The 26,510-nt window shown below is 37.1% G+C and overlaps 5 protein-coding genes and 1 long non-coding RNA gene across 16 annotated transcripts; 2 read left to right on the top strand and 4 right to left on the bottom strand.

The window, feature by feature from the left end:
• Positions 1-742: 742 nt before the first annotated feature.
• On the top strand, positions 743-2,439 carry LOC111797506 (ABSCISIC ACID-INSENSITIVE 5-like protein 2). Its single transcript, XM_023680519.1, has 3 exons — positions 743-1,597; positions 1,813-1,884; positions 2,094-2,439. Exons 1-3 carry the CDS (start codon positions 1,103-1,105, stop codon positions 2,172-2,174), a joined length of 648 nt encoding a protein of 215 aa, XP_023536287.1. The 5' UTR covers positions 743-1,102; the 3' UTR covers positions 2,175-2,439.
• A 117-nt stretch (positions 2,440-2,556) lies between these two features.
• Positions 2,557-6,602, bottom strand: LOC111797505 (beta-1,3-galactosyltransferase 7-like). 2 transcript variants are annotated; one of them, XM_023680518.1, is made up of 12 exons: positions 6,305-6,602; positions 6,012-6,111; positions 5,882-5,937; positions 5,576-5,790; positions 5,424-5,487; positions 4,209-4,281; positions 4,008-4,128; positions 3,824-3,911; positions 3,541-3,666; positions 3,230-3,339; positions 2,878-3,090; positions 2,557-2,757 (listed from the first exon to the last, which is right to left on the bottom strand). In XM_023680518.1, the coding sequence occupies exons 1-11, from the start codon at positions 6,340-6,342 to the stop codon at positions 2,942-2,944; spliced, it is 1,140 nt and encodes a 379-aa protein (XP_023536286.1). In that variant the 5' UTR covers positions 6,343-6,602; the 3' UTR covers positions 2,557-2,757; positions 2,878-2,941. The 2 variants fall into 2 exon arrangements, with proteins under 2 accessions (XP_023536286.1, XP_023536285.1); XM_023680517.1 differs by having other exon boundaries at positions 6,286-6,601.
• Positions 6,603-8,427: 1,825 nt separating this feature from the next.
• Positions 8,428-9,888, bottom strand: LOC111797241. 4 transcript variants are annotated; one of them, XM_023680198.1, is made up of 3 exons: positions 9,104-9,888; positions 8,878-8,989; positions 8,428-8,791 (listed from the first exon to the last, which is right to left on the bottom strand). In XM_023680198.1, the coding sequence occupies exons 1-3, from the start codon at positions 9,529-9,531 to the stop codon at positions 8,522-8,524; spliced, it is 810 nt and encodes a 269-aa protein (XP_023535966.1). In that variant the 5' UTR covers positions 9,532-9,888; the 3' UTR covers positions 8,428-8,521. The 4 variants fall into 4 exon arrangements, with proteins under 4 accessions (XP_023535966.1, XP_023535965.1, XP_023535964.1 ...); XM_023680197.1 differs by having other exon boundaries at positions 8,878-8,934; positions 9,049-9,885; XM_023680196.1 differs by lacking the exon at positions 8,878-8,989 and having other exon boundaries at positions 8,428-8,833; positions 9,034-9,884.
• Positions 9,889-12,956: 3,068 nt separating this feature from the next.
• On the top strand, positions 12,957-17,044 carry LOC111797577. The gene is made up of 3 exons (XR_002815556.1): positions 12,957-13,094; positions 14,041-14,107; positions 16,706-17,044. It is a non-coding gene; the product is annotated as an uncharacterized LOC111797577 (long non-coding RNA).
• On the bottom strand, positions 14,520-16,643 carry LOC111797576 (ethylene-responsive transcription factor RAP2-13-like). The gene has a single exon (XM_023680623.1). The coding sequence runs from the start codon at positions 15,870-15,872 to the stop codon at positions 14,796-14,798; it is 1,077 nt and encodes a 358-aa protein (XP_023536391.1). The 5' UTR covers positions 15,873-16,643; the 3' UTR covers positions 14,520-14,795.
• Positions 17,045-19,071: 2,027 nt separating the features above from the next.
• LOC111796463 (uncharacterized WD repeat-containing protein C2A9.03-like) lies at positions 19,072-24,483 on the bottom strand. 7 transcript variants are annotated; one of them, XM_023679078.1, is made up of 10 exons: positions 24,210-24,483; positions 23,793-23,952; positions 23,528-23,695; positions 23,044-23,130; positions 20,643-20,777; positions 20,447-20,557; positions 20,246-20,337; positions 20,043-20,148; positions 19,868-19,954; positions 19,072-19,755 (listed from the first exon to the last, which is right to left on the bottom strand). In XM_023679078.1, the coding sequence occupies exons 2-10, from the start codon at positions 23,946-23,948 to the stop codon at positions 19,342-19,344; spliced, it is 1,356 nt and encodes a 451-aa protein (XP_023534846.1). In that variant the 5' UTR covers positions 23,949-23,952; positions 24,210-24,483; the 3' UTR covers positions 19,072-19,341. The 7 variants fall into 7 exon arrangements, with proteins under 7 accessions (XP_023534846.1, XP_023534845.1, XP_023534849.1 ...); XM_023679077.1 differs by having other exon boundaries at positions 23,528-23,704; positions 24,210-24,468; XM_023679081.1 differs by lacking the exons at positions 23,528-23,695; positions 23,793-23,952; positions 24,210-24,483 and adding an exon at positions 22,061-22,100.
• Positions 24,484-26,510: the final 2,027 nt, after the last annotated feature.

The following is a 26,510-nucleotide window of genomic DNA, read 5'->3' as shown; positions in this document are numbered from 1 at the left end:
AATAATCAATTTATATTTATAGGGTGAAATTTTTATGTATTTTGTTTGACAAATATTTAAAAATACGATATAAAACTAACTAAATAATCAATTTCGTAGAGATTGCGATTTTATCCAGCGGTGTCTAAAGCGGGTTAATTGAGAGTGTGATTCAAACAACAGGAACCGGTGGCAGGAGTTACAGTCATGCTCGTCTAGGGTGTGTTATTTGAGGGTGCGATTTTGACAATCGACACTGTCCGATGAGTGTTACGGTCATGCTTGTCTAGGGCATGTTATACCGTCTGATGGGTGTTATGGTCATGTTTGTCTAGGGTGTATTATATGAGAGTATAATTCTAAACAACATGCACTGTTTGATGGGTGTTACGATCATGTTTGTCTAGGGCATGTTATGCCGTTTGATGGGTGTTACGATCATGCGTGTCTAGGGCATGTTATGCCGTTTGATGGGTGTTACGATCATGCGTGTCTAGGGCATGTTATATCGTCTAATGGGTGTTATAGTCATGTTTGTCTAGGGTGTGTTATCTAAAACGCAATTCTAACAAGAGGCATAGTATGATAGGTGTTACAGTCATACTTGTCTATGGCATATTACACCATCTAACAGATGTTACGGTCACGTTTGTCTAGGGCTAGGGCGTGTTATTTGAAAGTGCGGTTTTGACAACAGGCACGGTCACATCCCGACCCATAAAGCATGCTCATGATAGAATATTTGCATTTTAATGGCATACACTTCACAAAAGCTTTTCATATGAGATTTGATAAGAAAGGGTGTTAATACATTGTAATGAAAGACAAAGAAGTAATATTAGAATGGTGTAAGCCATTGAATTTCCATCTCTGTATCCCACAAAATTAGCAAGAATATCAGGTTCGGCTGTTGAACTAAGAAACTTCTCTCTTAACCTCTCTAAAATATCGGATCCCCTTCAACAAATCACCTTCTGCCAGATCCTTTCATATCTCAGTTATGGGTTCTCCACAAAACTTCCACCAATTTGGCATTCTCTCCCTTCCTTCTTTCCTTGATTCTGAAGTAGCAGAGGCATATAAGCACTGGTGCAGGGGAAGGAGCCTTCTTTTAGAATAGGAAATGAATTTAGATGACATAGTTTTGAGGAATGTGATGTCTGTGGAAGAAGCAGAGCTGGTACATAATAATAATAATAATAATAATAATAATAACCCTTCCTCTTCACCTCCTGCCTCAGCAGCAGCCACGGCTTCGTTGTTTCTCGGGAAAAGGGCTGGCGATGTCGAGCCACAGCCCGATCTAATGACCGAGGTTTCAGCCTCGACAGAAGGGATGGAATGGATGCATTACCAACGAGCATTACTCATTGATTCCAAGTTGCCAGCTTCTCAAGCTGTTTACAATAATCATGGGAGTGTACCAGATATTGGTGTTTACAATTTGCAGGCTATGTCGATCACGACATCCGCCTCGTCCAACTCCGATTTCCATGAGGGTAATTCTGGACGGAAACGAAGACAATTGGATGATATAAAGGAGAAAACTATTGAAAGAAGGCAGAGGAGAATGATCAAGAACCGTGAGTCTGCTGCAAGGTCCAGAGCCAGGAAACAGGTAAATTCATGCATCTATCTTTCAAGTTTCCATCAAACACAGGACAAATATCAACATTTTTCGTGATATTAATCATACGTTTGTTCGTTCTTCGTTCNCATGCATCTATCTTTCAAGTTTCCATCAAACACAGGACAAATAACAACATTTTTCGTGATATTAATCATACGTTTGTTCGTTCTTCGTTCGTTCTAATCCTCGTTCTAATCCTCTAGGCTTATACGAATCAGTTGGAGCATGAGGTGTTATGCTTGAGGAAAACAAATAGTTGGCTGAGAAAGCAAGAGGCAAGTTCATCTAAACAGAGTCATATTTTCAACAAAAAACACAGCTGAGTGGATCTATTTGATTAAGAAACTGTAGAATCCTTTTATTTTTTCAGGAAGTAGAAAGAANAGAGGCAAGTTCATCTAAACAGAGTCATATTTTCAACAAAAAAACACAGCTGAGTGGATCTATTTGATTAAGAAACTGTAGAATCCTTTTATTTTTTCAGGAAGTAGAAAGAATGTTCTTGTCAAATCCAATTCCAATGCCTAGATATCAACTGCGGCGCACAAGCTCAGCCTTCTTCTAGCTTTTGCTCTTCACAAGCACACCTCTCTCTATTCTCTTCTCTTCTCTTCTCTTCAAGTTTTTTCCTAGATAGAAGCTTTTACTTTCTTAGTTCTTTGTGCTTCATGTAGAGCAAATATTCTGATAGCAAACCTATCTGGTTATGATAACAATGCAGCTGATTTCCTACCCTTTTGCCTAATCATAATTCATGCCACTAAAATTTTAGGTATCCCTCATGTTCATCAGTGATATCAGATGCAGATTATATCAGAAGGCAAGGATCTTATAGAGGAAAAGAACACACAAATCATGATANCTAAAATTTTAGGTATCCCTCATGTTCATCAGTGATATCAGATCCAGATTATATCAGAAGGCAAGGATCTTCTAGAGGAAAAGAATACACAAATCATGATCATTTTATTTCTTTTTCACTATACAAACAAAGGACACATACAGAATCTGACTCATTGAATAGGAACTCAACAATATAATACACTGGCAGTAATACTTGAATCATATAGTCGGAAGGGGGAAGGGGCGACTACGAAAGAACAAGAGGTATCGATGAATTTAACTTACACGAACAAAATTGGAAGCAANTAATACACTGGCAGTAATACTTGAATCATATAGTCGGAAGGGGCGACTACGAAAGAAAGAACAAGAGGTATCGATGAATTTAACTTACACGAACAAAATTGGAAGCTTTGTGGAAGCAATGTTCAACTCCCAAACAGTGTCCAGCTTTTGTCTGATCACAGCAGAATAATGTCAAGAACCCAACTAGATTAATGCACTCCAGACAGCCCCATTCCCTTCACCACATTTTTCGTGGACATGCTTGATCCTCTCAACAGATTTGCATATTCCACTGCAACTCCAGTCAAATGATGCAACGCATACATTGCCTGCTTGTGCCTTCCACTCACAATCTGCAAATGTTTTGTCTTAGAAGAAAAACANTAGAAGAAAAACCAAGCTTTGCAATAAAGGAAAAAGAATTTGCATATGGGGTTTGGGAAATCGTTTGTTCTTTACTTCGCGATCATCCATATATAAGTAAAACATTACCAGGTGGCGTCCCGCAGCACATGTTACGGTCGTCTATATGCTCGACTTCAAGGCCTATTAACCAAGCACCAAGGGACACATCTTCATTGGCATACTTGTGCAAAATTGGCCTGCATCACAAGTTTCAACTCTTTGAATTAAACTCACATAATCAAGAAGTGGGTACAAGTTCATTATATGAACAAAGTTGAATATATTAAGAAACTTTACATCTCATGTTGATGCAAGAATGATTTTAATCAAAGATGTGACTAAGATGATGTGTTTACTTTACATAACTCTAAATGCAAGCATAAACGCTATATCCTTACTCATTGACCGCCATGTAGGTGGCTAGATCTTTCGAGATTGCGTAAATCTGCCCAGTTGCATGTCTGAAATACTTATTTCCCTCCTCTCCAAATTTCCAGTATTCAGGTTCATGGTATTTGACACTCCTGTGGTATAAAGAAAATGCAAAATTATCATCACATATCCTTTTTAAGAATGCACAAAACAAACAAAAGAATGATATCAATGTGCAAAAAAGGGAAGAAATGACAGAGACAATCAATCTGCAATGAACATGATAGATAGACAGTCCATGATAATTACTTGGAAGAAAGAACAGGTCCAGATTTCATGCACCCGATATAGACTCGGGGCTTCGAACGGTGGTAAGCAAGAGTAGTAGCTAGCATCCCTAGATGAGAAAGAATTAAGAAACTCAATCTTGATAAATGGATATTTAGTTTTCACAGAAGTTGAAGGAATAACAGCTTAAAAACGTGAAACATACCTAAATTTACATGGACATCATCATCTATCTTAACATAGAAGTCAGCATCCCATCGAGCAACGGCAGTGGAAAAGAAGGATTTTGTTTTTGCAGACAATTCGTGATACCCTTCGATATGTTCCTGAACATAATGATCCAGTTTACAAGCTGAATGTCTAATCATTCCTTGTTATCATAATTACTCCATGTAAATTCTCTTACCAGCCTAAGGAAATCTTTGTGCAGGGCATCTTCTGAATCAATTGCACGATCCAAAATGCTGTTGGAAGTTGCGCTAATCAAGCGAAAATCAATGAGGTTAGTTCCATTGAAAACAAGGAAGCAATACCAAACTAGTTATATAATGCATCAAGATTGAACTGCACAAATATAAAAGGACCAGTTCAAGGGAGAAAAGGCTAGAACGACTTCCACATAACAAGGCTACTTTCTGAACAAGGAGATATAAACAGTATGTTCATCACAATCAGAAAGGCCAGTCTAAAGTTGGTTCTCATCTATACTAAAGTACTCAGAAAAAGAAGGTGAAAAGAGAAAGCTGGCAGATTGACGGTTCTTGCTGCCTTTGTAAAAGAGAACCACCAACAAAGAACTTGTATGGCCCATCTATTAAAACAGGGTTTTGAGTGACAAAAAGCAATCCAGAAAATGTCCGTATCAGATTGTAAAACAGAGAACAGTACCGTCTTGTTGTAACAGCCCAACCCCACCACTAGTAGATATTGTCCTCTTTGGGCTTTCCCTCCCGGGTTTCCCTCAAGGTTTTAAAACTCTCTCCTAAGAAAGAGATTTCCACACCCTTATAAGGAATGTTTCGTTCCCCTCTCCAACTAATGTGGGATCTCACAATCCATCCCTGGGCCCAGCGTCCTTGATGATACAACATTCGATGTCTGACTCTAATACCTACCATTTGTAACAGTCCAAGCCCACCACTGGCAGATATTGTCCTATTTGGGCTATCTCGAAAGGGAAAACCCAAAGAGAACAATATTTGCTAGCGGTGGGCTTGGGCTGTTACACTTGTCGTAGTATAGCTTGCAGTTTTGCCACTTGAGTTCTACGTTGGACCATCTTATAAAGTAAACAGACCACCACACAACACTCCTTAGCGTGGAGGAGAAAAGTTTCTGCTTGTTCTATAAGTTTACACCCCCATCTCATATAATGTGAAAATGACCATGAATCAATTTTTAGTTTCTACTGCCTTCCTCTACACCCTTCATTAAAAGAAGAGGAATTTTAAAGCATTCTTCAAAATTTCCACACGTTTGGTTAAATAGTCAAAGAGTAAAGCTTTCTGAAAACACCCAACACATTAAGATGGCCTTAAAAACATTTAATCTCTGCTTCTCCCAGCATCTAATTTCAAACAAGTAGCTAGAGCCAAATACACCACAAGAAACGCAATCATACCTATGGCCAATCATAAACCGAACCACAATCCCCTTCTCTCGCTCCAACTGGAACAGCTTTTCACCTGACCAAACATCAAGCTATGTTTTAGCAGAAACATAACGTTAAATGATCAAAATGAGACATAAGAACAGTAGGTAGGACCAAGATACCTCGAGGCATCCATGTCTCTCTGACCGAATCTCGACGCCTTCGGCTACTAAAAGCTGTGTTTATCCCAATCACCATTAACATTTTCTTCTTCGGCTGGCTGCCTTTACCAGAGGATTCAATAGCTGGTGTGTAGCTATCAGAGGAATGCATCTCGGGGGAATTCTTAGCCTCCACCAAATCCATGTTAAGCATTGTAATTTTCTTGTCCAAAGATCTGTACACCTCCACAAATTTGTTTCACTGTTAAGCCAAAGTGGAAGAATGAGGAAACGAAAAATTGAAAATAAAGAAGAATTGCACTAAACTGGATTGCTTCGTGAGTTCTATAGACTGCAGTGATCACATCCCTTTTTTCCGCTGGCTTCAAAATTTCCAAGAAAAAATAAATCAGACTAAACAGGCAACAGAATGAGTCGTAATATGTCAAACACTCACCATCTTAATCGAGCTATCTTCAGAGACGATTTGAAGTTCCTGTTCATGTCGACGACGGGAGATGACCTGACCATCAGATTCCGGCACCAACCATAACCTACTGCAAAACCCAGAAATCCAAACCCCCCGATCAACAAAAAAAAAAAAAAACCCTATAAAAACAGAGAATCACAACAAATCGNACTGCAAAACCCAGAAATCCAAACCCCCCGATCAACAAAAAAACCCTATAAAAACAGAGAATCACAACAAATCGAAATGAGAAAATAGAAACCTGTTCGTGGCGATCATACCGAAAAGGAAGAATGAGAGACAAAAGAAAGGAATCCATATCACAGAAATCTTTCTAGTGCCACGATTCTTCATCTTCCGGCTAGCTGTGGACGAGCAGAGGAATTAGCAGAAGGATTTATAAGGTTAAGGAAGAAAGTGGAATCGAATTGGGATTTCTAGAGGTCAGAGTGTCAACGGTTAGGCTGCGGAAGGAAGAATTGAGCGCCATTTTGCTGCTCTACGCTAATCACGCCATAATTACAAACCTTCCTGTTCATCCTTGTTCTAATTCTAATAAACTCCCGTCTCTGTGTTTATGTTGTTACTAATCTTGATTATTTTTTTTAATTTTATATTCATACGATAATGCTGACGTGGAATATACAACCACTTTGCCCAATAATTTATTTCAATTGGCTGATTTTTAAAATAACCTTGAAATGGTATTTGATTTATTATAATAACCTGAAATTAAAATAATTTTGAGTGTTGAAGTAAGATAGCAAGAGGATATTTTCTATAAGGAGTTTGTTTTTAATATTGTATTTTCAAATTATAGCAAAAATAAATATTGGTTTTTCGAGTGAGTATCTAACCAAATAGATATATTAATTTAAATGCGAAACTCACGTTTAATAGATAATCGAGAAAGAGTAGGTGAGACATTTGTTCGTGTGAACTAAATGGATTCGAGGATCCATCTGGCCTATGAAGTATGTGACATGAACCAAGATCTTGCCATTTATGCCACATTAAAAGAAAAATCAAGGTTCATTTGTTTTTAAATTGTTACAGATCTTGAGTGTACGATAATTTAGAGTAAAAAGGTGTTTTTTTAACGTATTTTAAGGTTTGTTTACATGGTGGCTAATTATAGAAGTATACATAACTGCTAAGGTCATAAAATAGTATCAGAGTCAGACACTAATCAATGTGTCAGCAAAAATGTTGGGCCTCGAAGGGGATGGATTGGGAGGTTCACATCCATTAGAGAATGGAACGAGTGTCAGCTAGGACGTTAGGTGCCAGAGGGGTGGACTGTTAGATCCCAGTCATAAACCTCTCTCTTACATCCTCATTTTAAAAATCTTGAGCTGAAACTTGAAAGCTCAAACAAGACAATATCTTCTAGATCAAATCTCAAATAAGTATTATTATCNATACAACCACTTTGCCCAATAATTTATTTCAATTGGCTGATTTAAAAAATAACCTTGAAATGGTATTTGATTTATTATAATAACCTGAAATTAAAATAATTTTGAGTGTTGGAGTAAGATAGCAAGAGGATATTTTCTATAAGGAGTTTGTTTTTAATATTGTATTTTCAAATTATAGCAAAAATAAATATTGGTTGTTCGAGTGAGTATCTAACCAAATAGATATATTAATTTAAATGAGAAACTCACGTTTAATAGATAATCGAGAAAGAATAGGTGATACATTTGTTCGTGTGAACTAAATAGATTCGAGGATCCATCTGACCTATGAAATATGTGACATGAATCAAGGTTCATTTATTTTTAGATTGTTACAGATCTTGTGTGTATGATAATTTATAGTTAAAAGGTGTTTTTTTTAACGTATTTTAAGGTTTGTTTACATAGTGGCTAATTATAGAAGTATGCATAACTGCTAAGGTCATAAAATATGAAAGTTACAACTTATGGAATGCTTTGTGTAAGGTCTGAGGTTTCCATTTTGAGAGTATATAAAGTTATGTATGTTATATTTGTAAATAGATTTTGGATGTTACAAATAGTATCAGAGTCAGACACTAATCAATGTGTCAACGAGGAGGCTGAACCCCGAGAAGAGGTGGACATGAGACGGTGTGCCAGCAAAAATGTTGGGTCTCGAAGGGGATGGATTGGGAGGTCCCACATCGATGAGAGAAGGGAACGAGTGTCATCCAGGAGATTGGGTGCCAGAGCTGAAATTTGAAAGCTCAACCAAGACAATATCTATTAGGCTTGGATCGAATCTCAAATAAGTATTATTATCAAATATTTAATTAACAAGATAATCCAAATCTTACTAAACTGTACCAACCAAAGCCAATGTGAAAATCTGGAAGATCCGAGTTCCTTACCCATTGAGATCAAACCTTCCAACTCTGACGCCTCGTAACCAAATNTCTAAATGTTTAATTAACAAGATAATCCAAATCTTACTCAAACTGTACCAACCAAACCAATGTGAAAATGTGGAAGATGGGAGTTCCTTACCCATTGAGATCAAACCTTCCAACTCTGACTCCTCGTAACCAAACCCCTGCTCTCTCTGTTCTCTTCCTCCATTAGCCATTTCAAGCTCTTCTTCACCTTCACCTCTGTTTCTTCTTCCTCCTCCGAACATCCTTCCTCCACCCAACTCTTCGCCGGAGCAGACCTGCAGCGCATCAGCAAAAGCGCGTTTCTGGGCGGCGCCATCGGCGGCCCAATCGATGCATCATCAACTGTACAGAGACCGTTGCCGTCTCTCCGGACCCCACTTCCCTGTAAAACCATGAACCATTTAGAAAACGCCGTTCTGGAGCCATCACTCCCCTGNGACCGTTGCCGTCTCTCCGGACCCCACTTCCCTGTAAAACCATAAACCATTTAGAAAACGCCGTTCTGGAGCCATCACTCCCCTGGACAGCCACGTCCTCTTCTTCTTCGTCTTCAGAGGTGAACTCTGCTTCAGGGAAAGCTCCGAAACACCCAAAATCAAACCGAATNAACGCCGTTCTGGAGCCATCACTCCCCTCGACAGCCACGTCCTCTTCTTCTTCGTCTTCAGAGGTGAACTCTGCTTCAGGGAAAGCTCCGAAACACCCAAAATCAAACCGTAAGCTCCGTAAACACGTTAAGAATTGCATTATATCCTTCTTGAACCCTAAAGATTCGACCCAATTGAACCTCCTCCGCCGTAATTCCCTCCTATTATGAATTCTCTCTATCTCCTCCATCACCGATTCCCAGCTCTTCCTGCTCTTCGGCCTCATCTTAATCTGCCCTGCACAGGTCACTTTCGGCGACGACGGTTCCGACACCTCAGACCCCCCCATCGTCTTCGCTTTGGCCCAAACCACCGGACTCTCCGCCGACCTCCTCCGCCGGTGATAACGGCGGAGCTTGTTCGAATCAGATGCTCTGGCAGGACTACAGAGTGGGTTTGGCATTAAAGCGAAATGCGAGCGAGAAGGGAAACAAACCAATAAATCCGGTGAAGGGTTCGCTTTAGTGTCTCTAATTAATTTCATGGTGTCCTAGAAAGAGGAAGATTCTGGCATTGGAAGGTTTGGGATGTGGGGTTTTTAAGGACAATTTTTACAGAGGAAACAGAGGAAGAAGAAGAAGAAGAAAGGTGAGTCAGGGTCTGGTGTTTTGGACCCCTACTGCTTTTTGTTGGATGTGTGTGTGAGAGGGTCTACTTTATTATCTGTAAAAATTTAAGAACACTCCTTTTTGCCTGCCTGAGATATAGAACAGGCGGGGCTGCGGTTCTTGTAAAGACGCACGAGCCTTGTTGTATTGCCCAATCATTCACCCAACTTGGCGAGCCCACGCCATAAAAAATGCCCTTCCTCTCGCACAGTCGCACTCACAGTCACACTCACGCGTTGCCCTGAGTCTAAACCCGATCCAATAGATATTGTCGACTTTTACTTTTGAGTACTCTAAGCTCACACCTAGCCGATATTATCTTATTTTGCCTTTTTCTTTTGAAGTTCTACGGGTTCTCCCTAGTCTAATATCATTTGTAAGAGCCCGAGCCTACGGCCAATAAATATTGTTCACTTTAGCCTGTTACGTATTAATGTATCCAGCATCTAGTTCGAAACCGGGCTCTAATACATTTGTAATAACTCAAGCACGCTGCTAAGATATTGTTCGCTTTGACCCGTTACATATCAAGGGAATCCAGCGTCTTTGCTTGCACACAAAGCCTAGCTCTAATACCATTTGTAATAACTCGAGCACACTACTAAAATATTGTTCGATTTGACCCGTTAAATATCACCATTCGGTTTTAAAACGCAACTATAAGGAAAAGGTTTTCACACCAATGTGAGATCTGACAATCATTTCTGATGCCATCACTAGTAGAATTTATTTGTTTTGAGTCGTTATCTATTCAGTCTCACAGTTTTAAAACGCGTATGTTAAAATGAGATTTCTACGCCTTATAAATAATGTTTTGTTCCTCTCTTTGGTCCATAGAGTATCTCTGTCCCATAAATATTATTATTATTTGCTCAAATTATTTTTAATGCTTAATATTTTTATAACTAAAAAGACACTTTTAGGGTTCTTCCACTCCCATCTTTCAAAAAGTATAGCTGTGGGTAACATGGCATTATTGGTGTCCCTTTAGTAGGGAAATATCATCATTTTCAAATAACTCCATTTTGACTAAGCTTTAAATATTTTCTAATTATATTTTTTCCTTACTAAATAATATTAACTTCACACGTCATTATATTCAGACATTAAGCTTTTATAAGATCATCATTAACTTATTTTATTATTTATTAATAAAAATATATATATAATAAATTATAACAACTAAATTGAAATTTCAATAATAAAAATAACCTTTTAATTTTACAGTGTCCAAAAAATACTCATAAATTTTTTTAAAAATTCTCAAAAATATTTTTAAATTTTCAAAAGTTCTGTTAATAGCTTGAACTTTTTTAAAAACTACTCGAACACCTTTTAAACTTTTTTAAAAACTTTAAAATTTTTAATATATATATATAATATTCATGAATTTTAAAAAGTAACATTAAAAAGTTTGGAGATAACTTATTCGATTTATTGTATTCGTCCATATTAACAACAGTAAAAAAAATTTAATTTTTTTTAATAATCATTATTTTTAAAATTATATATATATATATATATATATATTTTTTTTACACCCTACTGACTTTAAAAAGTATTTTTAATTTTTTTAAAAAGGTAAAAAATATTAATGAAATCTTTATTATTTTCAAAATTTAAGAATATTTTTAAAATAAAATATTAATTATTTCATTAAAAAAAATTAACAGTAACTCATGATAAATATATATTTTAATTTAAAGTGTATTTAAACCTTAATTTAATGATATTTTTATTAATTTAGCGGATTTAAATAAAATAAAGTGGAATATAGTGAGAATGCAATTATGGGCGTTGAAAAGCAAAGCAATTGGGAGTTATTTGTGGTCACAAATTGGGGCCTCCTCGTGACTCATGACCATTCACGTTGCACTTTAATTTACATGACTTTGCTTGCCTTCCAATTTTAAACTTCAATATTTAATGAAATATTGACCATCGTATTATATGCTACCAAAGTGTTGTTGTCGTCTATTTACTTTTATCTTATAACATTATTTTTTTTAATTATTTTCAATTTATTTTCTCGCTCACGTTTTCTAAAACATTTATCTCAAACATGACTCGAGGTTCGAGCTTACACAAACATTGTCTATGCAGTTCGAATTTCTCACGACTGACTTGCTCGCTAGGTTAGAACAAGTGTTGTCCTACTACTGTAAAAGTGCAATTGTAATAAGTCCAGTTCAACGGATAAAATATTAATAACTTTTAAAATGTGATATTTCGATATAAAAAAGTCGTCATTAATTATTACTATAATCATTTGGAGCTAATTATAGTGTATGGTGGTAATAATTAACGTTACTACTAAATAATATAAAAGTAATCCATCTCATTTTATATTCTAAATCAATTTAATTTGGTGATAAATTGTATTATTTAATAGACTTAATTATATAAAAATATACATTAATAAATTATAATAATTTCAAATATGTTTATTTAATTCGTGGGACGTGTACCGTAACATATTTTTGATAAAAAAATTTATTCATAAAAATAAATAAAAGAATCATTCTTTGGATATCTCTAAACATGCGAGATAATAGGTACGTTGCAGAAGGAAACGAAACATTTCTTATAAGGGTTTACAAACTTATCCCTAGTATAAGCGTTTTAAAACTGTGAGGTTAATGATAGGCTAAAATAGACAATATTTTATAGCGGTGGGCTTGGGCCAAAATAGACCATATTTTATAGTTGTAGGCTTGGATTATTACAAATGCTATCAGAGCCAGACATCGAGCTGCGTGCCGGTGAGAACGCTGGCTCTTAAGGGGAACAAATCTTTTTTTTTTTAAAAAAAATTGATAGTCTGATGACGACAATATGTAACGAGCTAGAGCGGATAAGGCGAATTTGGAGTTGAGGAGGGGGAGCTACGTTGGTATGAGGCATTTTGGGGAAGCCCAAAGCAAAGCCATGAGAACTCATGCTCAAAAGTCGACAATATCATACCATCGTGGAGATCCGTGATTCCTAACATGGTATCAGAGTCATACCCTAAACTTAACCGTGTCAATAAAATCCTCAAATATCGAACAAAGAATTGTGAATCTCGAAGGTTTAGTCAAAAGTGACTAAATGTCGAACAAAGAGGGTACTTTGTTCCAGCTCCAGAGAAAGGAGTCGAGCCTCGATTAAGAGGAGGCTATTCGAGAGCTCCATAAGCTTTCAGAGAGGCAGGCTTATAGTGTACTTTGTTGGAGGGAGGATTATTGGGAGTGACTCCCACCTTGGTTAACTTAGTGGAAGACCATAAGTTTATATGTGAGGAATATAATTAGTAGGGATGAACATCATTCAATCCTGTATTGCATTTCTCCGTTGTTATCGATTCTGTATCTTCTTCGTGCAGATTGAGAGGCATTTACAGAGACATGGAGGCAGATTCGAGCAGAATCAGGCGTATTCCCGTTCCTGCTATGGCGCAGTAAGTGTATACTTCTTTTTTCTTTTTTCTGGAGTTTTGTATTGGAACAATGTTTGATTGCATTTTCAAGTTCTTCGGGAGAAATCCGGGGACATCGGTAGCTTACTCGTTCTAGATCGGACTAGCCTGCCAATTCGGAATTTGATAACATAGTCAAATAAGACTAACCTCGCGATACCTGTAATTCTTATCAAGATGTGTGTGAAGCTTATCCTAGGAAAGGTTGGGCTCTGTCTCATCCAAATCGATTATCGTGCTTCCAGATACATAATCCATTAGCATCGTTTCAGTGGAATACTTTTAATATTAGCAACTAGTTTGAAATGAGAAATTTGCTACATGATTATTAGCAGATTAACTTTTGGAGGTGATTTTCCAGGTGTTGTAAACCCTAAGTACGGGTAGGCTTCTTTTTGTTTGTTTGAAGTTTGGTAAATCATCCTTACTCGGTGGAATCTTACACTATTTTATCTTATATTTTGAATGTATTTTTTGCCTAAATCCAAGACTCACTAGTGTGGATGAGGGAGAGAAGAAAGAACTTAAGTTACTCATTTGCCATTTTTTCTTAACTTTTCCATGAAGGATATGCTGTCCTTTGGATGGATCGATGTGTGGGAAATACTTTCAATGAACATCGTATGCATATTTCCTGGCCCCTTGATTCTCTATCTCTCTAAAGTTATACTTCGATGCTATGCTGTTCTGTGTAACTCAACACTTGAGGGGCATAGAAGGAGAAAGCTTCCCAGCTCTTTTCATGGAGTTGTTTTCTTCTATAACCTGTCTCTTATAAAGTTGGGATCTTCTACTTTTATTCTAAAGTTTCCTGATTTCAATTTTTATGCAATGCTTTGATTCATGCTCCTAAATGGCTTTTGCGGCCTTGTGATATGTCTCAGAATTTTTCGGGTGTCTTAACTTCCAATCATATTGCATTTTTCAGGTGACACTCACAGAGGAGCAGATCTCTTTCTTTCACTTCTTAACAAATGCATGCGCCATAGTTGGAGGTAATTTACAAGAGTTATTTGAACCTTAATCAGTTAGATAAATTTTACCTAAACTTGTAGCAGTAATTTAAACCCCCTAAAAACATGCACATAAAGAACTATAATCATTTTTCTTCCTGGCCAGTTCCTTCCCTCTTTCTTTATATAATCTGTTAAAGGGATACATGTTAGAAATCACTATCTCAAAGATGAAATAATATTGTCTACTTTAAATGTTTAAATCTAGTAGCTTTTAATTTTCCCAGAAATAGATGTTAATCATAATTATTAGCCATTTATTTAGCCATCCTTAACTCTTTGAAGTACTCTCCTACCAATTCTCAACAATACCAAGTACTCTCCTACCTATCCTCAACAATAATTTGTCCAAAGAGGGGAGTATACAGGTTAATTATAGGATATCTTTGGTCCATATTACGAAGTTGAACTAATCATTTGTTTTACTGCAAATATTAGACAACAGTAACAGACCAATCAAAAAATGGTTACAGTTACTACAACTATAGAAAGAAAAAAGAACACCAAAATTAAAAACCATATCATGGTCTACCAAGAAAAAAACCAGCTGACCACGAACATTTTTACATGATATTGACACAATGCCCACTTAAAAGAATTTGAGCCTTGAGTCTCTGCCTGCAACCTCAAAAAAAGTCCGTTGCAGGTGCTGTTGAAGATTTGGATCGAATTATTGAGGTAAGATTGATGCCCAATCTATCTCAGAAGGATATTTCTCTAGCATCGAGGTCTCCCAAGCTAGATTTTGATCCCATGGCAGCTCTGTGAAGTCCGGAAATGAAAGATCTGATAAAGGTGAAGACGCTGCAGACCCGTCGCTCTCTGTCACAGCCCGCGACGAGGAGTTCTCCACCTTCACAGCTGCTGTGTCTGCAAGGGAGCAGGATTGGGACCTTGACTTCTTAGCTGCAGTAACAGGCTTCTTTGAGTTGCCTTGTTTCTGTGGCTTGGCCAAGTTATCACAAATTGCTTGGAGCTTTGCATCAACTGAGGAATGTAGAGGGTTATACTCGCCGAATTCGCCTTCAAAGCAGGAGCCTTGGTGCTTGAGGTGGGGGAAATTAAGTCTGGCAGAGTCACCTCGAAGCTTGAAGGCTGCCTTATCATATGCCAAGGCAGCTTCTTCAGCAGTGTCAAAGGTACCGAGCCAGAGCCGAGTTCTGTTCCTTGGGAGTCGGATCTCGGCCACCCATTTTCCCCAATGCCGTTGCCTGACCCCTCTGTAAAGCTTATTAGTGGGTTTTGAAGACGAACCCACTTGCTTCATTGGGGTCGGCTTGGGGCTGAGGAAGTTGGGCGTTATTTGTTCATAGCAGGGTAGCGGTTGATGGTTTTGTTGCTCCAAAGCAAAAGGTAGTGGGGTTTGGTTTTGAAGAAGATTGACTTGAGGTTGGGAGTGAAGGTTTTGAGGTAATGATAACTGATGGGGTCCAATTGTGAATGGCTGTTCAAAACCAACGAGGTTTTGGGTCGAGAACCCATTTGAAAATCCTGGGTTCATCGAAGTGGAGCAGCCATTTGAGTACAAAGTGGACTGTTGAGGGGCAGAGTGAGAGAAGCTGAGGTGGTTGTTGGTACAAGGAGGGAGATATGGTGCTGGTGATGAAGAGGAGGAAGAAGAAGAAGATGGAAGATTTGTAGAGAGAGAGGAAGCAACTTTCATAAAAGGTAAAATTGCTTCCATTAGTTCACCACCAAAGTGGTCTGTTTGAGGTCCTTCATTGTAGAAATCCATGGCAGTTACCATTACTTCAATGGTCCGCCAAAAATGAAATGACCCCAAAAGGAAAAGGGAAAAAAGAAAAAAAAAAAGAAGTATCTCTTTACAGATGAACCTGATTCTTGTTAAAATAGAAAGAACAGGCCACCACTGAAAATATCAAAGAGGTCTGTAAATAGACAACCCCTTCAACTCTAAAAAGAAATCAAAAACAGAAGAAGAAGAAGAAGAAAAGGAAACCAACCTTGAGGGACTAAATTCACCCTCCATGCTGATTGACCATAAGAAGAAAAACAAACGAAGTAACCTAAAGAAACATGGAAGAAAAACACACACACACACACACACACACAAATCCTGGATCTCTGAGAACACCTGCCTTTGCACAATCCTAAGTTTGGTTATTGTTCATTCCCGAAAAGACAAACCCAAAACCCAGAACCTGAAAGAACATACAATGAACAGAAAGGGATTCAGATAAGCGGGGAGTTTCAGAAGGGGGAAGAAGAGGAAGAAGAGGAAGAAGAAGGAAGTTCAAACTTGAAACACAGTTTATTTTGGTTTCTAGCCATTCTGAACTCTCACTGTCTCTCCGCCTACAATGCCTATTCCCCACGAGCAGCCTCCAATTTATAAGCCTCTAATGCCTGAAATTCACTTACCTTAATCACGGCGTCGTTAATGATCTCAGTTATCCGCCGTAACTTAGCTTCATAGTTACGCTCATCATCTCTGATTCTCCTAAAAGTTTCGCTGACCAAAAAACTCTCGTGTTCACACTTACTGACAAATATCTTAACTCTTTCATTTGCTTTGTAGATAACGATTCATCCCCCTTCTCACTATTCTTGATTCTTCAGATCCTGTCCGTTGGATATCATCGGTATGAAGCTGGTGGATGGCTGTGATTCAATTACTCAACCTGGGAGCCCACACGCTTTTCCAAGCTTTGTGTCAGTTTATTGGATTGCATCCTGAATTTATTAGCAAGTGGGGCCAACGGGTAAGTGGAAATTTTGAATTCTCTATTTTTATTGTGTAATTATGAGGCTTAATTCTGTCACTAATGTTCCTAATGAACACAATCCACCCACTAATTATGATTATAGTAAAAGTTAAGTATTATTATTATTATTATTTTGTGCTAAACATAGAATTTACTTCTGGCAATAACAACATGATTATATGGGTGGATGAAATACTCTCGTGGGTTGATTCATGAGAACATTTGACGAATTTTATAATAAAGTTGAGTGTTGATATGATGCTTAAATGGTGAGAACGTGCATTTATTATGCATTGAATAAGATAATTGGAATAATAAAAAAGGTTGGTCAATGGAGCTGTTTAAACGTGTCTACGAGTCACGATGCTGGAATTTTCCCAGGGAGCTACAGCATAGTTGGCTATCATAGAGAGGATTTAAAACATGGTACTTCAAAGCTCTGTTGAGCCACTATTTGAGGGCTACAATATATCAAATATTCTTTCAATTCTCAATTTGGTCTTTATTTTATATATATATATATATATGAAAGTCTAAAACAATGCTATGCGAGCTTATACTTAAAGTAGACAATATCGTATTATTGTGGGATTCATGATTCCTAACAACTTGCTCTTTTATGTTTGTGTTTAGACAATTATATTGTTAAATGAACACGACTCTATACTCTACACAGTGGTATGATATTGTCCACTTTGAGCATGACTATAACTTTGTTTTGAGCTTCCCCAAAAGACTTTATACCAATGAAGATAGTATTCCTTGATTATAAACCCATGATCATTCTCTAAATTAGCTGAGGGGACTTTTATCCAACTTATATAATTCAAATTAATTTATAAATTATACTTTTTTGTAGTTGAGTAATTATGCTAGTATAAAATTGAATGGTCAACTGAATAGTTAATGAGAATATTTGAATGGGGGTGATTTGTAAAAAATATCTTGGAAATCAATTAATTTTGATTGTGGTTTTAGTAAAATGATTCTCTCAAATCTACTCCAAGGTTTAAAGAGACAATTTGTGGGGCCACGAATTCAAGAGATAAGTGATGATGATGATGATGATTTGGAATCCAACGGCTGAGATTAATGCAAATATGGGGGGCCATGCAGTCGCCGGCGTTGAATTCAAAGGGAGGCGACCAACGGGCGACACGACAGGGAAAGACTTTTGGTATTTGGAAGGAAAGCTTAACCATGGTTAGTTCTTTGAGAACCATAGTTAAGGTCAGGTTACGGAGGGAAGAATAAAAGTGGGGGTAGAAATGGAACAGGGCACGTGCATGGGGGAGGAAGCTCTTGGGCTCCGGCGCCTGATCCTGCAGACTGAGCCGTGGGTTTTACTCTTGTGAACTGGCCCACGCGCATTCCACCTCAGTGCGTGGGACAAGCGATGGCAAGATGATGTGAAGACCACGCGCTCAGTGCAGCGTCTGAAGAGAAAGAAGCGGGAGAGGATGGGAATTGACCAAATTAGGGCTGAGAGAGAGGGAGGGAATCCGGAGTGGATATTGGAGCATGTTGAACGGGACGAGGGTAATATCGAGACTTTGAAGATGTCGGTCACGTGCCTGCCAGTCTGCCTATGACAATCGATGAAGGCTCTGTTTCTTAAATCATGTTATACGACTAAATGAAAATTAATATTCTTTTTTTGTCAGTTAAAATCCTTCATTTCAATAAAAAGAGACAAAAAAAAAAAAAAGAAAAAAAAGTCATAGTTCCTTATACAACAAATCTGGTTAGATAATTATCTAATTGCTGTTAGTTATTTTACATCTACAACTATATAAACAAATTAATTCATTATTACTATTATTTTGATCAAAGTTTTGACCAAAAAAGATGAGATTATTAGGGGATATGGGTAGAAGAGTAAAGAATAATTGGGATGAAAGAATAAGCATCTAAGTGCAGTTTCAAACAATTTATTTTCATGTTTCTTGCTTAAAACACAGTACTTAAATGATAAATATAGACAAATAAGAGACCAAAAAATACAAAGACCCCAGTATCAAGGGTAGTAAATAAAGGTAGCAAATAAAAACAAAGAAAGAAAAAAGCCACAACCAAAGATTCGAGTTTACAATTCGAACTCATTCGATCAAGTTCAAGAGCGAAAGAAATCACTGGATGGATGAGAGGGAAACGAAAGAAACACCTATAGATTGGCTTATAGATCCAAGAAAACGCGAAGCAAAAATGAAATTAGTAGAGAGAAAAAAAAAAAGATTCGCATTTTTTGTGATATTAATTAGTTTGTGCTATTTTTATGATTTGGTTTGAACTATTGGACTTGCGATTTCAAGCTTCTGTAACGTGTGAATCTAAAAGATCTCTTATTTGTTCTATGCAGGCTGAATTTTCTGAACTTCCGTATACAAGTACTATGCCTATGCTCTATTACCCTTCTTCAGACCCATATACAAACTGTTGAAGAGTGGGTTATTTACAGGTAGAAGACTTGGTTCCAGGCCAGGCCAGGCATTAAATCATGGAGTCCAAATACCTATTATCACGTCTTCTGTTGAACTCTAATAAGCTCCCGTAGGTTCGATCAGACACGCCAACGAATAGAGATTCAGCATCTGGGCTGAAGCATATGCCCGCTATTTCTCCAAACATATCAATCTCTTGTCCTTCAATATAACCAGATTGGGTATCAAAGATGTGGACGAAGTCTGCTGGCTCAGCCATGGCCATAAATCTACCATCCGAGCTGAATTTGACAGCTCTTATAGCCCCCATCCTCCCTTTAAGAACAGCCATGGACTCTGACATTTTCCTCACATCCCACAGCCTACATGTTGTGTCTTGGTTTCCCGTGGCCAAAATTTGACCATTTGGGTGCCACGCGGAGGTGAAAGAGTAGTCTAGGTGCCCTTGAAGGCACCCAATAGCCTGTTCAAACCTACCATTTAGTATTCTACTATTTCTATTTCCCCCTTCCATTCTCTTCCTAAAATGATGCACAATAAATATCCACTGAAAAGGTAAGGCAAGAAGTACTCACTCGGCCAGAATTCGCATCAGTGACCAAGCAACCTGGACTGTCCCCAAGAACAGCAAGCAACTTGCCATCAGGGCTGACGGATGTGTTCTGTAATAAGAGAACGGTGTAAGGGCACAGTATAGACACTCAAATTATCAAAACAGTAACAGAGAAAAACCGACTGGATGGCACTCACATTTACGGACCAGTCGAACGGGAAGCAGCCAAGGGAAGAAAAATTCTCGGCATCGTAAATCCTGACTTTGGCATCATTATTCGCCGTCATGATCCTTGTTCTACCACTGCAATAAAAGAATGATCATTAACTGTGATAGTAATTTTTTGTATGCTAGTCGGAAACTCAATGGGCTAATTTTGCCCATTGATAGTGATGCTTACGTTGAATCTCGATAAATATCCACAGCATTAGTGATGGCATTGTCGTTTGCTGTAATTTTTGTGCAGAATGCAACCTCGGGATGATTTAGGTACTGAACGAAGCATAAGAAAGACAAAAATCAAATGTTCAGACCCACAAGGAAACTGAATATGAAGTTATCAAGTGTGTGGTCATATGTTTTTAACTCTCGACTTGCACACCTTGCAAATAAGTTCCCCTTGAAAACCACCGGCCACAATCAGATTCTCTTTAACCGCCATAGTGCTTATCTGTACTCTGGAAAGTGGCTGAGACATCAGTCCAGGGAGTTTCTGCACAAGCCATCAAAACTATAATCAATCAATATGCGCATTCAAATATCTGGAAAGGATGTCTTCACAACGAAGCACCACATACCAAAGTGGGAACTACTGGTTTAGCTACATTTAGTACTTCTTTGCTCCTTCGAAGCAATGAAGACCAGTGCAACACTGAATAGTTCTGCATTAAGTATACGTCATGCTTTGAAGTCGCCCATAACAGATTTCTCAGCTGCACAGATTCAAAAACAGAAGTTGTGGCGACATCAGTGACTGCCGTAGGATGTTTAGGAGATAAAATCTTCAAATTTAAGATAACAAAACGAGTAAGAAATAATGAATAAATAAGATTCTCTGGTGTCTGCTTCAACAAACTCCAGAAAGCGAAATACTTGACTAACTTGTCAGCTGGGACACTCTAGAAACCTAATGCCATCGCTCTGTTGTGACTAACTGACTTCATTAATAAACTTTAGAATACTAAAATGTCGTCAATTCTGTGATTAATTGACAGCACTGAATTTCACATATGAACAAGGACAACACAACTTTGAGCAAGTAAACAAACAATTCACCAAATCAACCTGCAGAGTGCTGATTCCACACAGCAGGTGAAAAAAAAAACCAATTGCTTGAATAGAAACAACAAGACATTATAATTATCAAGGACACCAAAAAGCTATATAAAAGAATGAAAACTAAAAGAAAAGTTCCAACAAAACATTGGAAAGAAGAAAGAACACAAAATAAGGTAAAATTAGAGACCACAACGATGCTTTTAGGCCTTGCAAAGTAACTACGGACTCGGCCACCACCAGACAATCTTGAAACAGAAACAGAAACGTGGCATACAAACGCATAGGTTAACTATGATAAGTGAGGCCCACCCGCTTGGCAGAGGCTGCCTCCTCCCTTCCACCCCACCCCAGGACTCTGAGCCTTGTTTCAGAGTATAAGACATGCAGTTTTACAGTCGCATGAGATAATCTTCGAAGGATACAAGATTTAAGACTTATGATAAATACAATCTCGCTGAGAGAAATACAAAGACAAGACATAATTAAATGTTTGACTAGCAACTGGTGAAAGTGAACACAGTCTCCAGAACTGAGAAATTGAAATTCTGTCTAAAATACAATCATGTATCAAATTATCAAAAGCAATAAATCGAAATTAAAGAATAGTAAAGACTCCCAACGAAAATGAGTGCGTGCTTTGGCCAACTCAACGAAAATTATAGTTGACACGTGTAGATGCCAACATTTTTAACCAAAAAATAAAGTAGAACAACATAGGCCAAACAAAATAAACTTAATAAGAAGAGTATCAAACAAATTATCCAAGTTGAAGCATCGAAGCGGAACTTGCATTTGAAATACATCATTAAGTGCGTAAGGGGATAAATAAAATATTTCGATGACAAACCCCTAAGTGTAGGGCATCGATAACATTTAACTAAAGCAATTTTCATACAGCCTCTTATGCCTTAAATGCTCAGATGGTTTCCTGTCATACCATTTAAAGGTTGCGCCAGCTGCTCAGTTATAACTCCCACCTGCGTTACATGCTGAAATAAAGTGAAATAGCAGTCCTAGATGACAGAGAGAGGTTAATTCCATATATCATAGTTAGCAGCCATTAAAGTAACACATCAACAACTTCCTCAGTTCGAAAGAAAAAGTAAGGATACACATCAAAAGAAACGTTGCATCTACAGGGAAAAACAGAAAAATTATAAAAACAAAAGTTGACTGTACAGTTATCATAATTGCTCCACAGAACTAGTTCACCCACTTGGGAAAAGCAATAACAAAACAGTGTTAAGTGCCGAAGGAAATAGTAAATACCATAAGCATAAAGCAAATCTGTAACTCAATGATTTGAACACCCACAACCAATAAAAGACTAGTTCTATTGCGCTTGAATCCATGGTAGAGGAAGACTCTTTAAGCTGCAATATGACTAATATTGGCCGTGGGAGGAACTGATCCTTTGAGAGAACACAGAATCATAAATTAAAGAGAAACGTCTTCCTGACCAAGTATATTAAGATTAATTGGGTGGAAGTTACATTAAATGAGTTTGGACACTAGATCTCCTACTCCTACTTTGATATTATGCTAAATCACCCTTGAACCCAAAATCTTAAGCAGGTGAGTTCAGGGTAAATTTGATTTTATCAGTATCTTAACACCGACGACTCATCAAAGCCACTACGTCAGGCGACCTTTTTTTTTTCCAAATTGAGCATGCTCGGTGGATAAAGCACCACCAGCAATGGTTGGAGTAAAAATATTAAAATAAATAAGGATAAACTTTTAAAAAATAAAGAAAAAAAAGAAAAAGAAAAAAGGACGATGCAGAGACATCGTAGTCCACCTCAATCAGATATAAAAACAGCTCCAAACTAAACAACCTTAAATACGAACATCTAAACCGAAAATAATTATCCAGTATGATAAGAAGAATAAACAAATGCAATGAATAAGAATCTCAACCTGGAAATGCACAATTGTTGACTTCACAAGCCTCGTATTGAACTGAAAGTTATAGAAAGCATGTCCCATCTCTACTTGCAAGCATTCCTGTTCAACGAGAAAGGGCAAGAAAACGAACTGATTACATACATATGTAAAGCGTAAGATAGTTTATCTAGGTGCATGATATTTAAATGTTTATTCTTCAATCATAAAAGTGTTTGTTTTCAATTTCTGAAACGTGATAAAGGAGACTAGCCCGGGTGGCTTACGAAAAAGTGAATGAATAGTAAATCGATATTTTATATTATTTAAAAATCAAGAAAGTAAATTGAGAATTACATGCGATAGCTAATTTACTTGAATCAAACGCAACTTGCCAAACGAAATCGACGTCTCCCATTCTCAATTTGTTTGATTGAGAAAAGCGATTCGCTCATAGTTATAAAAGAGAGAGAATTCCGCAATGGCTCAAAAAAAGTAAGATAACGACAGAGCCACTGACCTTTTCGAGGTCTTCGCGAGGGCGTGAGAGGTTCTCGTAGTTTTTGTACTGTTTCAAACGTGTCTCGCGGCACTTTTCCCTTGTAAAATGAAGCCTCTCCCAAGGTATGCCTTGTATATCTTTCCCATTTCTAGCTTCCAACGCAGATGTATCAGTTCTTGACTTGCTCTGTCGAAGCCGAACGTCATTTTCTGTAATTGTTTATTCGATCCCCTAACCAAAGCAAACATGAAGGGAAAAAGATGGAAAGGCACGGATAATTTACCATCTCAAAATCCTCTTCAAAATCATCGTCCATAGATTCCGCGTCGCTGTTCCTCTGCGTTTCGTCGTCACCAAAAAAGGAGTCGTCATCGAAATTATCCACGTCGTAATAGTCATCAACAAGGTAATCGAGGAAATCGTTTCCCAAATTTTCCATGGATCTGCAAAATGAGATACGTAATTTCAAGTTTTATATCAAGGAACAAACAAAATCTCGTACCACGCTAAAAATGAGATTCAAAAAACGATAACAGAAGAGTATATCCAAATCATTCCAAATTCATTACACTCCAATAAAAGTCATCTCAGGCACATCATAAGTGAAAAATTACCAACCTAGCAGAAACGAAGAGCAGAGTCGACAAAAACAATACATATAAACTAAATATAAAACACAGCAGAGAAAAATTATGCTTACAAGTGTTGAGAAACCGATATAGAATTCCAGGAAATGAAAATCGCAGCGACGAAAGATCAAATGGAGAACGATGAGAAGAATTCCACACAAAAGCTTCTGAATAAACCGATTGAAAATGCGTTCTGGAAAAAAAATCAAAGAGGAGATGGAACAAAGAGATTCGAAGAGCAGCAAGAATTTCCGGCTCGGAAGAATTGAATCGGAGAAAAAAGAGGAAGATAAAGGAAGAAATGGTTACAGAGAAAACGTGTAGAGAACTTCGGATACAAAGAGCGAGGGAAAACCGAGAGTGAAGGCAGTATATATAGAGAGAATAAAAGGATAGAATCACAGGTCAATGGGTCGGGTCGGGAACAAAGTGGGACCCAACCAACCGCCCATCTTACCGGCACAGCCTTTTCAGGGCCCACAGTTCGCACGTTCGGTGCTACACGTGTGAATGCAAAGCAAAGGCAGCTTCTTCAACGGAAATAACTAATAACATTAACCGCTAAGAGGAAGGATGAGAAAGGACAAGTGTCAGTTCCTTGTCTTCAGCAGTTGAATAAGTGCCCACGTGTTTGACTCATCAGCAGTTGTTGAACACGCACGTCAGCTTCTCATGGGTCCACGTGGCCAAGTTTGATTTAGCTATGTAACACTAACCATCCTCCCTGTCCAAATGCTTCCTTCTACCACGTTCTACCAGGGGGACGAAGAGATGAGTATTATCGATGTGGACAAAAATGATGACGTCACAAATGAATAAAAAAATTAATTAGTATGTGTAGTTGTTAATTGGAGGATTGAATTAATTAATAAAAATAAGTTGAAAATAATGCGTGGTGGAGTTGAATGGGAATTTAAATTAAGAAATTAGATTTTTATTTTTTTATTTGTCATACTTAAAATAAAATTATTTGTCGGTAGAAGAAAATTATATGGTTTATTGTTTGGGCCCATTTGGGCTGGAAAGTGGAAGACGAATGAAAAGCCCATTAGTTATGGGCCCAATGGGCCGTTTATGTAAACTAGTTATGGGCCAAATGGGCCGTTGATGAAAAGCCCATTAAAGTATTCCTTAATGTTAATAAAATATTTTATTAAGGATTTTTTTTTCTTTCTAAATTATATAATTTTTATATATTTCAATAATATTCTACGCACAAAAATTAATTAAAATGTTTAGCCATAACTTTTTAACAACGTACACCTTAATTTAATATTATAAAATATAACTTCAAATTTCAATTTAAATAAAATATATAATATAAAAAATAGAATAATAACGGATAATATAATATTCGTTCACGTTCCCATTTAATTATTGGAGAGAAAAACACGGTTCACAACATAAATGAATATCCTTAAAAATAAATAAATAAAATTATGATAAAAATATATTAATGAGATAACATGTTCGAGGATATAATTGAGATGTACTGCTAAAAATTTTAGCGTAAAAAAAAGTATTTAAAAATTTTAAAAATATTTTTATTTTCAGAATTTAATTATAATAAAAGTGAAACATAAATTTTAAACTTAGGAAGCTAAAAATGAAATGGTCTAAGTTAAAGGTAGAATGTTATGATTGATGCACGGAAATAATGTATAAATTTAAAACGAAAGGCAAAATAGGAACAACGAGTGGGGACCACGGGAGTTAGGTTTGGTTGGAGGAACTAATATATTCTTAAATTTAAAAAATTAAAAGATTATTATATATAAAACAATAGAACACACGAAATTACCAAATTGTCCTCTGGAATGATGGTTGTTGCAGGTTGGAATTGGAATTAATTGAATATCGACTAGTTAGAAGTTGGGCCTTGGGAGCTATACATATATAACTGCTAGCTCAATTAATTAAATAAGAGGTTTGACTAATAAATAAATAAATAAGAGGTTGGATGTTGGTAAGGTTATTAAATTTTCATTTATATATAAATAATATTTACAAATGTGATTTTGAATAATGGTGGAATAATATTACTATTATTGAAACTTTTTTAGGAAAATATAAACGCCTAAAATCGGAAAAGAAGAGAGAAACTAAACCATGGCTGGTCCAACTAGCTACCATCTTAGAACCGTCGCGATAAAGGGGTGGAGTAGCCCAGTCATCAGCTTGCTCGATCTAGGTTCGTCCAATGAAGAGGTTTCTTAGGACATGTGCAAGGCTAGCTTGAAAAACGAGTTTCAATAGTCTGAAGTTGTCTCTAACATTTTTATCGAATATATATATATATTATTTGTGAGCTAAAAAATATTTAAAACGAAGATTTAAACATTTGATTTTCAACGGAAGGTAATATTTTGACC

The sequence above is a fragment of the Cucurbita pepo genome, chromosome LG06, assembly GCF_002806865.2.
Source record: "Cucurbita pepo subsp. pepo cultivar mu-cu-16 chromosome LG06, ASM280686v2, whole genome shotgun sequence".
Taxonomy (NCBI): domain Eukaryota; kingdom Viridiplantae; phylum Streptophyta; class Magnoliopsida; order Cucurbitales; family Cucurbitaceae; genus Cucurbita; species Cucurbita pepo.
This window is presented reverse-complemented; position numbering and strand designations above follow the sequence as displayed.

Excerpts from the sequence above, each read along its gene's own strand:
- LOC111797506 (XM_023680519.1), top strand. The coding sequence starts at position 1,103 with ATGAATTTAGATGACATAGTTTTGAGGAATGTGATGTCTGTGGAAGAA. Across the intron at positions 1,598-1,812 it reads GGTCCAGAGCCAGGAAACAG|GCTTATACGAATCAGTTGGA; the intron begins GTAAATTCATGC and ends CTAATCCTCTAG. Across the intron at positions 1,885-2,093 it reads GTTGGCTGAGAAAGCAAGAG|GAAGTAGAAAGAATGTTCTT; the intron begins GCAAGTTCATCT and ends TTATTTTTTCAG.
- LOC111797505 (XM_023680517.1), bottom strand. The coding sequence starts at position 6,377 with ATGAAGAATCGTGGCACTAGAAAGATTTCTGTGATATGGATTCCTTTC. Across the intron at positions 5,488-5,575 it reads AGAGACATGGATGCCTCGAG|GTGAAAAGCTGTTCCAGTTG; the intron begins GTATCTTGGTCC and ends ATGTTTGGTCAG. Across the intron at positions 3,340-3,540 it reads ACCTACATGGCGGTCAATGA|GCCAATTTTGCACAAGTATG; the intron begins GTAAGGATATAG and ends CTTGTGATGCAG.
- LOC111797241 (XM_023680198.1), bottom strand. The coding sequence starts at position 9,531 with ATGAAATTAATTAGAGACACTAAAGCGAACCCTTCACCGGATTTATTG. Across the intron at positions 8,990-9,103 it reads AGCTTACGGTTTGATTTTGG|GTGTTTCGGAGCTTTCCCTG; the intron begins GTGTTTCGGAGC and ends GTTTGATTTTGG. Across the intron at positions 8,792-8,877 it reads CGTTTTCTAAATGGTTTATG|GTTTTACAGGGAAGTGGGGT; the intron begins GTTTTACAGGGA and ends AAATGGTTCATG.
- LOC111797576 (XM_023680623.1), bottom strand. The coding sequence starts at position 15,872 with ATGGTAACTGCCATGGATTTCTACAATGAAGGACCTCAAACAGACCAC.
- LOC111796463 (XM_023679077.1), bottom strand. The coding sequence starts at position 23,948 with ATGGAAAATTTGGGAAACGATTTCCTCGATTACCTTGTTGATGACTAT. Across the intron at positions 20,558-20,642 it reads AACCAGTAGTTCCCACTTTG|AAACTCCCTGGACTGATGTC; the intron begins GTATGTGGTGCT and ends TGGCTTGTGCAG. Across the intron at positions 19,756-19,867 it reads CTGATGCGAATTCTGGCCGA|GCTATTGGGTGCCTTCAAGG; the intron begins GTGAGTACTTCT and ends AGGTTTGAACAG.